The sequence below is a fragment of the Physcomitrium patens genome, chromosome 7, assembly GCF_059467195.1.
Source record: "Physcomitrium patens ecotype Gransden chromosome 7, ASM5946719v1, whole genome shotgun sequence".
Taxonomy (NCBI): domain Eukaryota; kingdom Viridiplantae; phylum Streptophyta; class Bryopsida; order Funariales; family Funariaceae; genus Physcomitrium; species Physcomitrium patens.
Window position 1 is genome coordinate 2,347,982 of NC_143416.1, and position 15,600 is coordinate 2,363,581.

Here is a 15,600-nt window from a genome sequence, read left to right on the forward strand (position 1 = left end):
TTTTGAGCTTACTAATGACAACTTAGATATTTATGCTTAGACCATAAATACATCAATTGGTAGGATGGAACTAGCTATAAGCATCACAAAAAACAACTTATTTTGAAGCTTTGATAAAATAATTTTATGGATGTTAGTATCATAAAGATAAAAGCAATAATCACAAATGCAAAGTCTTGGTAGCAGTTATAGTGATGTACTCAATGGATTTTACTTTAGACTTTTGAATGACGACTATCTTTTATAGGCCAAAATAGAAAATAAGAAATGGACACAATGCTCAACTATCAATTTGATTTATTTGAATTCTTACTGGTAATATGGCTAATATCTATTGCTTTGCAGGACTTATAAATGATGAAAATTATTGACTTAAGAAAGACTTTAATAAGTGAGATTTATTGTAGACATTGTTATTATATTATGTAAGAATAGACTTAAAAATATATTAGGCATTTACTTATAGAAGGATTTATTCTTACCTTGAAGTTAGATTCATGATTCCAAAGAAATACATAAGGTGTTAAAAAAATACCTTTTGACAATTTGCAACAATCTAAGTAAACTTCCAAATATACTCAGTAAATCTTATCAATCTTAGAAAATCCTAAGAGTATCCTATTACACTCTAATTAGCTTTAATAAATCCTGAAAAATTCTTAAAAATACTAAAGAAGTCCTAGTTAACCAAAAAAGAATCTAAAGAAATCATAATGAAACTTTAAAGAAATCCAAGTCAAATCTTTACAATCCTAAAAAAATCTCAAATAAACTTTTATCAAATCTTAATCAAATCCTAGATAAATGTTAATCAAATTTCAATCAAATTCTAATTAAATATTAATCAAATCCAAAATAAACTTTAATTAAATTCTAATTAAATTTTGAATAAATCCTAAAATTTTATAATCAAATTCTAATCAATTTCTAAGTAAATTTTAATAAATTCTAATCAAATATTAATTTAACCTAAAACAAATTCTAATAAAGCATAATCAAATTTTAACAAAATCTTAACAAAATTATTAAAATTATAGTCAAATTTTAAGTATATTAGAAAAAAATTCAATAAAAATCTAATTAAATCTTAAATATATTCTAAGAAAATCTCTAAAAATACTAAAATAGATTTTAAATATCAAAAAAATATTAATTAAATTATTTATTTAAAAAATTTAAACCTATAAATCTATAATTTAAAGAGAAACATTCAAAATTTAAAGAAAACTAAATTTACAAATTGGAAGAAAAAACTCCACTTGAATGTTTGTCATTTTCTTTCTTCAACCTTGATGTCAATCTTTGAACATTAAATGCTCTAAAAATATTCATAAATTTTAGACATTAAAATTAACTATAATTTTATTAAAAAATTATTTAAATCCAATTAGTAAGTTGCTCAAATTTATAAAAACCTTCACTTATCTTTAAAATCCAAATTTAAAACCTTAATCTATTTAAATTTTAATAATCTTTGATCTAATTGTTTGATTGAGTTCAATTTTTTGACATGCATCTACTAAAATTGTATTTAAAAATCCACAAATGTTCAACCATAGGTCTATTATAATTCTCAAAAAATTCACTAAAATATGATATTATTTTATATTCTAAAAAAAATTCATTCATTCAAAATATTACTAATTTTGCAAACCTCTCACAACACCACTATCTATTCAAATCCTTCAAAATTAATGCTCAAAGTTATTTTATTAAGTCTTTTTTCCAACTCCGCTCTTTCATTAACAAAATAACCCCACATTTATCATAGATACTCAATTTTATGCCTCAAGGTCTAGATTTGATCCTAACTCACAACCAATTCTTTTTTAACATCAATTCTTTGAAGTAATTTTTTTTGAAAGCTACTCTTTATTTTTACTTAAATATTCTCATAATATTATTTTTACTAAATTTATTCTTTTTTCTTATTTTAAGCCTTATAAAGTAGATAGACTTTAATTTTTATAAAAAAGTAAAATTAATACTAAATTTTTTTTACTATCTTCTTAATTTTTATTTGTGTTATTATTTTATTTTTAATCCAATAGCCATGTTACAATACAACAATATAGAGCATTATTTAGACTTATTAGCTAAGTTAAGTCATATGCATTTAAAGATAATATACTTTGCTTAGTTTTAAATACAAACTTAGAAAAAATTGTAGAGTCTATTTTAATGAAAGAAAAAGTTCCATGGATTTTTAAACAAATATCTTATATTTACAAGATATTTTAGAACCTCAAAAAAATAATATTGATTGGTCAAGCTATGGATTTAAATTATCTCACATATATAATAACATTAGTTATGGTAGAAGAAAAGAGGTTGACTTCTAGTTTAATAAGTCATATGGATGTATAAAAGATGAATATTCTAATAGTGAAATCATCTATAATTAGAAAAATGTGTTTGATATTTAAAGATAAAGACATAATGGTTCTTTATGCATGGAAATTATGGAGCAATATAAAAATTCTTGAAGGATTAGAAAATAAAACAGCAATTTACAAACCCTACTAATTCATAGAGACAAAGTTCACTAAAACATTGGTATCTTGTGAATTTAACATAATGAATTATGAGCTTATTGATCAAAGTTAATGAAATATTTTTATAAGATAGAAGTAGCATATTAATTAGAAGAATTGTAGAATCTTTTATATGTAGAAGAAAAATATAGAATGGTAGATTTGAAGCAAATAAGGACTATTCCAAGTGAGATTCAATACCAATTAGTTCTATACTTAATGATCAAACAATGAAAATTTATTTTATTGATGATGCTCTTATTTATTGCAAATCTTATAAATATAACATGATAAAAGGAAAGATACTTTGAGATTGTATATTGAAATTATTTGAAACCAAGTTGGTAGAATTTCTACAAGTAAATTATGAGTATACATCTACTATAATTAAGTTAACTAAAAAAGATACTTATGGTAATTAGACTTTAAAAAATATGTAGAAATTATAAAAATAATATAATTACAAAATTTATAATTGTATTTATATTATAGATAAAGTTTAGACTTTGCAAGTCTGTTACAAACTACATGTTGATACAATAAGTATATATTGGTGATAATTGAGAATTTTTTTAAGTTGTTAGAAGTGGTGCCTTTGTTTGATAAGTTTAGTAAAAGAAATGCATATGTTTTCTTGAAGAAAGTATTAAGTTGATTTGGAGCTCAAACAAAGATTTTGACAAATCAAAGAAGAGTATTCCTAAAAAATATCAAACCTTATGTGAGTAAGCAATGTTTGATCATAGAACAACTTCAAGAATCCATTGATAAGCAAATAGTTTGGTAAAATTCATAGTATAAACAATCAAAAGAGGGCTTTGAAAATACAATTTTTAAAAAAGTGATCATAGAAATTGGGATTTATAATTGCTTTTATTTGCAATAGACCAAAGAATTGATAAGAAGCCTCACTAGCATCATTTTAACCTTATTTTTTATTGTATGGCAAGGATTTGGTATTACATATAGTTATCAAAAGAAATGTTGAAATTTTTGTAGTTAATATGGATAATCCAAATATGAGTGCAAGGATTTGTAAGTAATAAGTAGACTTATATAAATGAGTAATTCTAGGATCCTTAAAGAGTTTAATTATTATATAATGTTGAAAGATTCTATTTAAATTATTTATAATTTTTTTAATTATATTATTTTTATAATTAGATTCCATTAAATTAGACTCGTCAAATATATCAAATATATTCAACTTATATTATAGTATTTTTTTTTATATATGCTATAATTTTAAAAAAGGAACTATAAACCACGAGCATAAATGTTTTTTTTGAGAGAATATGTCTGCCCACAACAAATTGCACCAAATATTGTGGATGTAACAATATGACATGTAATTTTACATATATTAGAGATTCTCAAGTTAAGAATCTTGCTCTTAAAAGGTTATGATAGAATTGCACACTATGTCATTTGCGACATGTAGATGGTAGAATTGACACCAAGTTATTATATATTTTAGCTAGGTTAAAGTATACATTATGTAGAAGTACTCAAGGCATTGCCAAAATGGTTTTTTATGATGTTTATTCCACAATGTGGTAAATGGATAGTTTGAATCCACCACTAGAAGCAATTCTAACTAGAGATTGGTCATATCTAAAGTGTGTCAAGAATGGTGGATATTTAAAATACATGTAATAGTTTTCATTTAAATTATCTTTTCACCTCATGAATTAGATATGAAGAGGTTTGCTAATGTCAAAGGAGATTCAACATAGGTAAAGGAATCAAGTAGATATTTTTATCCACTTACTATATTTTGAGTCTAGTTCAAGTCTTGGATATTTATTTCTCTTCAATAAATCTTCTTTATTTGTGTAACTTATGGATTTAGTCATTACTTGTTGATATTACAGTTGTAGATTATATTTCAATTACATATTGTAAGTGTGTGGTTGAGACATGCTACTCAAGCCATGTGCTATGTAAAGTGGTTGTGGCTTGTTGTCACAATCCATGTAGATGTAATGGTAATGTGGTGATCACTACAATTTGTTTAGTGTGGAATGTATATATGGCTATTTTTAGTTTTATCAACCATGCAAATGGTATGACAATGCATATAACACATATAAAGTATTTGTTTTAACTAGTCTTTAGATTATAAATTCTCACTTGACCTTACAATGAGAAACTTGTGTGCCATACAATTTATATGTATTATGACTTATAAATAAGAAAGATATCTTAACATTGCATAGATACAAACAAATGATGATTTTGTGTTCTTTGAAACAAAATAAAGCATGCCAATTTTATTATCATAAACACATTCTTGCCTTACATACATATTGATTCTCCTCATTTAAATTTTCAAATTTACAAATTTGAATGTCCTACATAACATATTTGACTGAATTTATAATTTTTCAAGATATAAATCTTTTCATGATACATAATACATTATAGCAATTCATTCTGTGCACCATGGAACCTAGCATACTATTTTCTACAATTTTGAGAATAAAGCTTTGGTTTCTTTAGTTCTAATTAAATAAGTGGATCACATGTACATCCTTAAAAACACTGATTAAACTTTCTTCAAAAAAAGTATGATCCAACCAGAAGCTTTTAAATGTGCTAAAACCATTCTTCTAAATTTCTAAAAAAGTGATGCGATAGAGCTGTACAAGTAAACTCGCAACTCAGTCTTGCCAACAAACCTCTGAGATTCAAAAACATTACCACAGAAAATGAAACTTGAATCCAAACATCAGATATTTTGGGCAAGTCCATGACTAATTCTTCTAAATGTACCTGAACACTCCATATCTCTACTATCATCAAGTAAACAACTCACCAAGTGTCACCCAGTCCAAAGATATTCATGAGAGAGGTCAGAAACAAAAGGCACCTCCCAGTTCAACTTTTTCTAACTAGTGTAACATAAGCATACAACTCTCCACCCTAGTTAAAGTGTGAACGGTCTAACGCAAACAAGCAAGCTAGCTGTCTGAACGGCCAAAGTGAGGATTCAGTTGATATGGCTGGGAATATAGACGAGCCAAATAAATCAAGGTGGCCTGGAAGTGAACTCGTCGTTCTCTGATTTGAACAACAAGCAGAACTGCCACATGCTAAACAGCAGCTCCAGGCCAGAATAAAAGATGAACACAATGTACAGGTGCTCCAAGACCAAACAGTTCTCAAGTCAACAGGTCTTTCGCAACAGCCAGGCGAGGAGGCTGAAATAAGGCTACAAATTCTCAACCTCGAGATCATCTGCAATTGGCAACTTCTCGATGGCTGTCTTAATTAGATTCACGTCCGTAGCCGATGGCTTCAAGTCTAGAGCAATGCAAAAATGATGGATAGCACGTTCTAGCATGTCTAATCGCTTGTATATTCGACCCATCAGAAAGAAGACACTACTCTCCCGTGGAGCTAGTTCCTTCAGCTCCTCCAGCTCTGCCAGCGCCTCATGGCAACGTCCCTCGCTCATCAACACATTGGCTCTTTGAAACTTTGGGAGAGGGTTTTTCGGGTCTGCAACTATTGCTTGCTCCAACAAAGCCAAAGCTTCGCCATTCTTCTTCAGTGCATGCAATGCCATGCCCAGATAGCAATGCAACACCGAAGAGCGGGAATTCACGAAGAGAGCTCTTCGAAAGTGGTACTCAGCTAGCTCATACTTCTCTTGCCGAAAGTAGATAGTACCCAGTCCATACCAAGCATTGTAATGACGGGAATCGAGCCGAATAGCTTTGCGGTAGCAGGTGAGACCCTCCTCAAAATCTTCCATCGCTACATATTCGTGCCCACAAAGAGTATGTGCGTAAGTGAAATTCGGATCTAACTGAAGAGCTCGTTGGAAGAACTTCAATGCAGTTTCGTGATCCTTCTGCAAACTAAAACAGTTCCCCATCACACACCATGCCTGCGGCGACAACCGGTCCATAGCAACGGCATCTTGTGCTAAATAACTCAACTGCACATCTTTCTTCATATGATAAAGCGCTGTTGAATACATGTCCATTCCCTCTGAGCAGTGTGGGGAGACACGTCGCGCCCAGCTGTATACACGCTCCGCCTCAGCATAATTAACCATTTCCAAGTACGCTCTTCCCACTTGACAAAGCACCCAGGCAGTCGCAAAATGCTGTTGAGGTAGCTTGGAAAAGCTTTGAACAGCTTCTTGGCAACGAAGCATGCACAGATGACGATACCCTTCCCCCAAAATCCGTAACAGCTGGAATAATTCCGAAGCTCCACGCGAGATGCATCGAGCTGACAGTGGTGCCTCCTCTTCCGCACCTTCCAATTTGGAATTACTCAGCCCCTCGTCCACGCCTCCAGAAACCTCGAAGCTGTCAAACAGTTTCCTACCATCGTCCACGCTAATGCCCACAGCTTGCTTCCGAGATATGGTTATCCGCGAGGGCGTGACTCCGGTACCTCCGCCTCTCACGGGCGCAACAACTCCTCCAGCATTGGCTCCTGACCCCATCGTGGTGGCGCCTACATTACTCGTAGTGCAAGGTTGCTGTGCCTGTGCAGCATTACAGTCTCCACTCATGTTCAACCTTGTACTCCTTCTAGGTGCCCCCTGCTCGAAGAGCCTTCCAGGTATTTGGGTGTACCCTGGGCGCATGGAAAGCGATCGCAAGCTCTTACGAAATTTTCCATCGGGATCAACAAACTTCCGTCGCTGCTGCGCATACCCAACTGTCCCTCCACCTCCTCTTCCAACTCCCTCACCTGCTCCCCCTCCCGCAGGGCTAGCACTCGGGTTGGTACTACGACCCGGTCCTGGAAGTCCCAACCCTAAGTTCGGAACAGGCGCAGGGGTACACATACCCTCGGACGTTGGAGTCATGAACGCACTCCCTGCATCGCTAACAGCACCACCGGAATGCAGCCTCCTATGCTTAGGGCTGCCATTGCTGGACACAGGGGTACGAAGCGAATAATCATTATCATCATGCTCATTCTGCATCGCATTCAATTGCCCGAGGAACTCAACTTTCTGTAGCTGAAAACTTGCTGCATCGCTGAACACGGAGGCAGCTTCCTCTTCCGCTCCAAGGCCACACAAATCCTCGTATGCAGACCAAAGAAACGGATCCAGAGACAACGCTTGCGTGTAATGCCCAATTGCTCCCTGCCTTCGATCCGACTGCTTGCAAATGACGCCCAGTAGATAATAGCTCGCTGCTGAACTGGGCTGCGACTCAGCACCTGGTTCCAATGAACTTAACAATGCCGCTTCCGCCTCTTCCAAATTTTGCATCTCCATGCACGCCAGTGCAAATAGGTATCGACATTGCCGCGATTTGGTACCTTTCAGAACATGATAAGCCTGGTGTGCCTTGTTGCTCCGGAAATAGCACGTTGCCAGCAAGTGCACATTACTCTCCGAGGGAAACTCCGCACACAAGCGCTCACACAGGAATGTAGCATTCGCGTACAAGTACGCACGCAAAGACGACCGAACACACTCGTGCAGATAATTCTCCATCCTCCCAGCTCTCTAAACCCACAAAACCCTATCGTCAAACCCTAATTTTACATCAATCGACCTCTCCGCCTCCATTAATCGCCCTGCTCCAACTGCAACTGAAGATCCAGCCACGACGGGCCCTGGAGTACCATCCCAAGCCCGATGCTTCGCCTTCACACGCTCCAGGATTCGAAAATGCAGTTTCCGTTTGATTCGCGTTGCGTGGAACAACAAAAACGACGACCAAACAGAAAAAAAAAAAAAAAAAAAAAAAAAAGACTCACAGAGAATTCGTTCGAACACCCCAAAACCAACGCCTCACGTGCCGTCTCGTGTTCCTGCTCACAATACGCTCCTCTCAGAGCGACATCGAAGCGGCCACACACATTCCAACTCTATCATCGCCCCAATCCACCACTCCACAAGATCCCCCCAACTTCCAACCCCCCAAAACCCCCCGAAAAATCGGCCCGTTGCCCAAAACCTGCGTCAATCGAAGCGCCAATTCTAACGCGCTGTCACACACGCCGTGTGCCGTAGTTAAAGTCCTACAGTGTTTTCTCCGATTTGCGCGACTTCGACGTCTGTTGTAGCAGCTGCAACTTCAAATGCGAGCCAGAGAGCGAAAGAGTGCGATTGAGCCACACCGCCAAACCTGACGCGCGATGGCTGGAAACGAGTTTGAAAGCTGGGCAGTCCCGCCCACCTCAAGTTCCCTTGCTTGTTCCCCGTCGCGTCGTTCCCTCTATGTACATACGAATAATATATGGGTCGCGTATATACCTTTGCTGTCTCATACCTTCTGGTGAGTGTCTAGATAGTTTTAGAGTTTAGGGTTTGGAACTTGGGACATTGGGTTTTGTGATTTGACTGAGGCTTGGTTGTTGTGTAGTTGAATTGTAATATTTCATCGTAGTGGGGATAATCATAAAATGAACACCTAATCTGATTCTATAAAACATGATTCGCCACTTTAATTAAGATGATGAGCTCTTGTGTAAACTCTTGGTAGAATCAATAAAAGGTCAAAACATTCAACTTCATTCCTTGGGGATGTAATGTATGTGTGTGTATGTGTATGTAATGTGGTCAAGGTAGGTGGGTTAATCATTGGCAACTAGATTTGTTATTGTTAAATGTGTAACAATCAATTCACACAACTATGAATAAGAAGGTTATTTTTATCATTTCTACATTTTTATTTCTTTCTTTGTTTATTGCACATAGCATATAAGTTACATCAATATAATAGAATAACTCTAAAATATTTAAATTAATTGGTGTTTATTTTAAAAAAACAAAAAACAAAAACAAAACATCTCAAAGTAATATATCATTTTCAAAACGTGAACATAAATGAGCAATCCTTCAATATTCTTGCAAAACGCATTCAAGATAGTTGTATTTTAATATATGTATGTGTAACTCAAATATACTACGAGTGCCATATAAAATTCACTAGTAATTATTTTAAGGCAAAAAATATATATTCTATCTCACAAAATAAACCAAGTAAAAAACAAATAATAATAATAATAATAATAATCATAATAATAAATTATGGAACTTTTAAAAAAGTGGCACATGATATATGGAACATGCATACTTTTCAAGTTGTATTGAGATTTAATATAAACTTAACCTTGTTGTATTTTACACGTAGTACAACTACATACTATACATACTAATTGTATGCTTTAAATTTTAAATTAAAATGCATGTTAAAATATTAATATTTCATAAATTGTTTTAAACATGCACATATAATAGGACACACAAATACTATAAAAAAAAGGCATTTATATGTTTAAATAAGCAATTTATAACAGAAATATAAGCAGCATGAATGAAATAAACTAAACATCAAAACACTGTTATAATCTATTTAACAGGTTTGATTCTGTTATAAGATAGAATACAATTATAATCGATGGAACCAATTTCACATATATATATATATATATATATATATATATCAATAAAAAAATACGTTAAAATTTTTAATAAAAGAGTCAAATTTTAAAACTTTTATGTTTTTGTAATGTGCGCATTTATATATATATATATATATATATATATTTCTCATGTTATATTCAATGTATAAATGCATACAAATAAATAATTTGTATAATAAAGTCATGTACATAACATGAGAAATAATTATATATATATATCTCCTATTTTATATTAAAAAGGAAAAATAATGATATTTATTACCACGACATTTTCAAGTTAACTTAATTTCAATAGCATTTTGATATTCATAGCATTTAAAAGCATATGTATTATATCTTACTATTGTGTTTTGTTTTCATATTAATGGTAATTTCAAAAAATGTTGTTCAGGCTATCCAAAATGAATGCTGATCTCATTAGACATTTTCTACAGTTTTCCATCGTCACAGCAACAAGAAAAAAACAAACAAACAAACAAACAAATATGTGTCAATAGATTCACCACCATCTTGACTAGTACAGACCATGATACTTGAATTATTGTAACATGAAATTATGTTTACAATAAATATTCTTGAACTACTGTAACGTAAATTTGTGATTTAAATTGTATTCTTATTGTTAAAAAGTGGGTTTTAGTATGAGTATGTATAACAATTTTTTTTCACGGATTGAACTACTAAAATACATACAACAATTTTGTCCACATTATCATGATTTTGTTGTTGTTGTTGTTGTTGTTGTTTTGTTTTGTTTTTTTTTTTTTCACTTACCATGCATTGTTAATGGTGACTGATGTTAGTTTGCTGTTATTTTAGATTTTTTTTCTTTTTTTTTTTAAAAAAACCCATCAAAATGAAAAAAAAAATGTATATATGTATATATATGTTTGTAAAAACTATTTGAAAGAAATATCCTGTTAGAAAAAATTACTTTTACACATTTGTTTGTATTGTGCTACTTAAAATTCCTTTTTTATGCATATACACACTTATGTATATATTCTAAATCTGGCAGAAATGATAATTCTGTTATGGATGGCTTTTTTTAGTATCATATTCAATAGTTTTGTTTCTTGAATATTGTTATTATATGCAAAAGGTCATTATTTCATGACTTGCAGCCCTATTTTGTACAAGCAAGAGAAAGAATTTAATGACAATATCAATTCAATAAAATAATAAATACATTCACAAAGAGAATTTAAATTTCAAATTAAAACCCAATTACATTTATTTTTGAAGGCTAGTGTGAATGAAACCACATTATACTTGCAAGTTCACCAAGTTTTTAAATTCATGATATTACAACTTGCATATTATTCATGCATTTGCAAGGTATTAGCTTGCAACCAACATTTTTTTGTTTTGTTACCATACTTGTTATTTTTTGTTATAAGAAGTGATGATTACGTTTGTATTATTTTTCATGAAATAGGAAGAATTTGTAAGCCTACTAGCACTTTCTAATACTTGTACTACAATCTATTATTAAAGAAATAAAAAATAAAAATAAAATTGTAAGCAGGAGGACCTATTCTACGACAGAAGGGTTGTGGGCATCATTGGTGGGTTGATTCGAACTTGTCAGAGATAACCTCCCGCAACGATCCAGCTCTGCAGAATCAGAGTTGTTGAACGTGTCAACAGGACAATTCCACCGAGAATACCAGGTCAAGACGCGACCGCCACTTCCACAAGCTCATCGCCAGCCCTCCCAACACCAGGCCAACCCGCTCATTCAATGGGCCACCCCGTGGAAGACCCGGGGTCTGTTCCCGGCCATGTGGTGACGAGTTCCACCTAAGCATTAACCGAAGCCCAGGTGGCGCCATGCGCCAGTTGTGAGGGAACTAATGGAACAAATGGGAACAAATGAAAACTCGAAGAGAACGTCTGCGAACACCAGGGGATCTCGTTCGAAGTGGCGCGAAAGCCGAGATGGACTGGCCGGCAGGACGGGACCTGGGTGATACATATAGGGCGGCCCTACGTTTCGGGGGTTGAAAGCCCTAGTCTGAATAGACGCAAACTCTTTTTGAGTTTGCTGCTGCTCTGCGCCGTCGTCGTGCTCGTCGTCGCACTCTCTTGCTCCTCCGTTCGCGCTCCCAGATCGGTGCGTTTCTTTCCGCCGCTGCCAAGCATTCCCTCCTCTTGTCGCCTCTCTACGCTCCTGCCCCTTCATTCCCATTCATTTGAGCTCTTTTATGCAGGTTTTTGGTTGTACACGACGCCCTTTAGGGTAACGGGTTTGTTTGGGCGGTTTGCGATTTGTCGCCCTTCAGCGAGTTTGTTTGCTTTGTGTGTTTGTGTGGGCGTGAGTGCATGCGTGGATGACAGGTGCGAGTTTCGTGCATGTATTTATCAGGATGAGTGTGATTAATTGGTGTTAAGTTAGGTGTTCGACGAGCGTGGATAGCCATGTTATTTTCCCTCCCTTTTCTCTCATGTCCAAGTCTCATCTGCTCATGAGATGTTGTTGTGACTGGGTGTATCTTTGTGTCTGTTGCCTGGGGTCTGGGTGTGAGTTGACTAGTTTTGAATGTTATTTCGGATTGTTTGGGCAGTTTTCATGCACCAGGTGCAATTTACTCGCACGCAGAGTCTTTTGTCTTTTTTGGGGTTCTGGTTGAATAAGGTTGAATTTTTGTGGTACTTGACTCTTGAGGTCCTTTACAGTCCAAGAGTTCATTCTCCCTAGCATCTCGGTCTTTGTGTGAAGTTTAACCCTCTTTTCCAATTGTTCCCCACCAACCTGTGGGTGTTTAGCAACTTGCGACTGGAGCCCTTTCTCTGAGCGTCGCTCTTAGGACTCTTGGGTAAAGAAGTGGTTCTAAAGCCGGAAATTGTATATAAATCTTTTCGACGTTGAATGCTTCTTAGTATACGTTTCAATCGTTCTGATGATGATTAAAAATTCGTTAACTGAAAATGGCCAGGAGTGCAGTATAAATCTGATGAAAATGGTCTTTTAGTAGCATGGTCACCTCCAATACACCCGACTTTCATTTCTGAACGTGTGACCTCGAATTATGCATAGTTTACACTTAACGAATCTGACGTCATGAAAATAGATCGAGCGCAATTAATTTGATTCTCTCCTGTGTGTTTAGAAAGATCCTTTTTGTGCGATTTCTAAGTGATTCTTACGGTTATCGATGCTGTTTTACTACTCAGCCTGAAAGTGAGTATTTCAGTTGCAGCTGGGCACTTTCTCATACTTGTTGATTTCCCTGGTCAGTGCAGTTGTGAAGTGCTATGGCTGGTTCTGCTCCCGAAGGTTCTCAGTTCGATGCCCGCCAGTATGATGCCAAGATGGAGACTGTGTAAGCTCATGTTACTGCTCCAGCTTTGATCATCTCGATTTTCCTATTTCGTGAAACGTGCTTTTTATATAAGGATGTAATCACGCTTGAATGGTGACTCAGTGCGCAATCAAACCCTGCTAATGTTAAGTCTTTCCGGTTTCAGCTTGGCTGGCGAGGGTGAGGACTTCATTTCCACATGGGAGGAGGTCCACGAGACCTTTGATGTGATGGATCTACATGAGAATCTTTTAAGGGGAATTTACGCATATGGTAAGGTCTTCACCTAATTTCATTGATATTCTAATCGAATGCAATTCATTTATTCATTTATACATAAGTTACTCCTCCTTGGGCGCATTTTTTTAGTAGGCACGCATTATCTTCATAGTTTCCTTCCAATAGGTTATAACATTGCGATCCATTCCTACTAGCTTAATTTTGTTAATTTTTGCAGGTTTTGAGAAGCCATCTGCTATTCAACAGCGTGGTATTGTACCCTTTACCAAGGGCCTCGATGTTATTCAGCAAGCACAATCAGGGACTGGCAAGACTGCTACCTTCTGCTCTGGTATTCTTCAACAATTGGATTATCAACTCCTTGAGTGTCAAGCACTGGTTTTGGCACCAACTAGGGAGCTTGCTCAACAGATTGAGAAGGTTATGCGAGCTCTAGGTGATTATCTCCAGGTAAAGGTACATGCGTGTGTTGGAGGTACCAGCGTAAGGGAGGATCAGAGAATTTTGCAAGCTGGAGTCCATGTTGTGGTGGGTACTCCTGGTCGTGTGTACGATATGTTGCGTAGGAACGCACTTCGTGCTGATGCAATCAAGTGCTTCGTGCTGGACGAAGCTGACGAAATGCTCTCGAGGGGATTCAAGGATCAGGTGTGTAAAGGATTTTTCAAGTTCAGTAGAACTTGCATGATCTTATTGTTCCTGGATGATAAGGAAGTGATCTTTATACTTGCTCGACAGCTGTGAAAGTTGGTGCTGCTTATTGACTTAGGTCAGATTGGGTGAGTTGTGCAGATTTATGACATTTTCCAGCTTCTTCCCCAGAAGCTTCAAGTTGGTGTGTTCTCTGCCACCATGCCACCCGAAGCTCTTGAAATCACCAGAAAATTCATGAACAAGCCTGTGAAGATCTTGGTAAAGAGAGATGAGCTGACCCTTGAGGGTATCAAGCAGTTTTACGTGAATGTAGACAGAGAGGAGTGGAAATTGGATACATTGTGTGATCTATACGAAACTTTGGCCATTACACAGAGTGTCATATTCATCAACACTCGCCGAAAGGTCGACTGGCTCACCGACAAGATGCGAGGTAATTTCTTGAAGGAACTCCTACTGATCGAAATTTTGTGGAGCTGTCGTGACATTATGTATACTGATGTTGATGTTCTGGATTTCGTGTGATCAGCTCGCGACCACACCGTGTCTGCGACCCATGGAGATATGGACCAGAACACCCGTGATATTATCATGCGTGAGTTCCGCTCAGGCTCATCCCGAGTGCTTATTACCACCGATCTCCTTGCTCGTGGTATCGACGTTCAACAAGTGTCTCTGGTTATCAACTACGACTTGCCTACCCAGCCTGAGAACTACCTTCACCGTATCGGACGTAGTGGGCGTTTCGGACGTAAGGGTGTGGCGATCAACTTTGTAACAAGAGATGACGATCGCATGCTCCAAGATATTCAGAGGTTCTACAACACTGTGATCGAGGAGCTGCCTTCCAATGTTGCAGATCTTTTGTGAGTTGTTGATATTGTTTTCTGTAGCACCAGGAAGAAGGGGTACTTCGTAGATATGCCGGTGCCCTTTCCAGTGCTGGTCGCGGAAGTAGTATTGCGTAAAGGCCAGATTGACGGATCGAATGATTGTTTAGGAGGAGATTCTTTAGAAGGATCAGGCCTTAACACGAGTCTGCGCTGGTTGGAAGTGCCTTGATCGGATTTGGAGGACTGGAATTTATGGGGCAGTTAACGAAGGAAGTATTTGTTACTATCTAGAAGACTTGTTGTGGCCAATCGTATTTATTGGGAGGCTTGTTTCTTTCTGGAGATTGATGTTGTCGATCTGCATTTGTGTGATCTTATGTCTTAGCCTTGCGCTCGGTGATTTCTCGCACAACTCTCATAATCGCGTGTTTCTTCAACCAGTACCCAATCGATTTGTATAACTCCGGCTTCTGATAGTCCAGAAGATGGACGTAGAATATCAACAGTTTGAAGCGCTCTGGGAAGATGGAACATCATGCTAAAGAAATAAAAGTTTCAATCACTCCGTTGTATTTGTACTTGGGCATTTAGATTAGTGTACGTTTTCTCTTGAGTGGTTGT

At 35.8% G+C, this 15,600-nt stretch overlaps 2 protein-coding genes across 5 annotated transcripts; one reads left to right on the forward strand and one right to left on the reverse strand.

Moving 5' to 3' along the window:
* Positions 1–5,185: 5,185 nt before the first annotated feature.
* LOC112284213 (cell division cycle protein 27 homolog B) lies at positions 5,186–8,677 on the reverse strand. Its single transcript, XM_024523814.3, has one exon. It carries the CDS (start codon positions 8,008–8,010, stop codon positions 5,749–5,751), a length of 2,262 nt encoding a protein of 753 aa, XP_024379582.1. The 5' UTR covers positions 8,011–8,677; the 3' UTR covers positions 5,186–5,748.
* A 3,288-nt stretch (positions 8,678–11,965) lies between these two features.
* Positions 11,966–15,321, forward strand: LOC112284369 (eukaryotic initiation factor 4A-9). 4 transcript variants are annotated; one of them, XM_090251672.1, is made up of 6 exons: positions 11,966–12,287; positions 13,189–13,273; positions 13,419–13,525; positions 13,710–14,140; positions 14,285–14,579; positions 14,676–15,321. In XM_090251672.1, exons 2-6 carry the CDS (start codon positions 13,206–13,208, stop codon positions 15,014–15,016), a joined length of 1,242 nt encoding a protein of 413 aa, XP_090107798.1. In that variant the 5' UTR covers positions 11,966–12,287; positions 13,189–13,205; the 3' UTR covers positions 15,017–15,321. The 4 variants fall into 4 exon arrangements, with proteins under 4 accessions (XP_090107798.1, XP_024379881.1, XP_024379880.1 ...); XM_024524113.3 differs by having other exon boundaries at positions 13,194–13,273; XM_024524112.3 differs by having other exon boundaries at positions 11,966–12,063.
* The last annotated feature ends 279 nt before the right edge of the window (positions 15,322–15,600 follow it).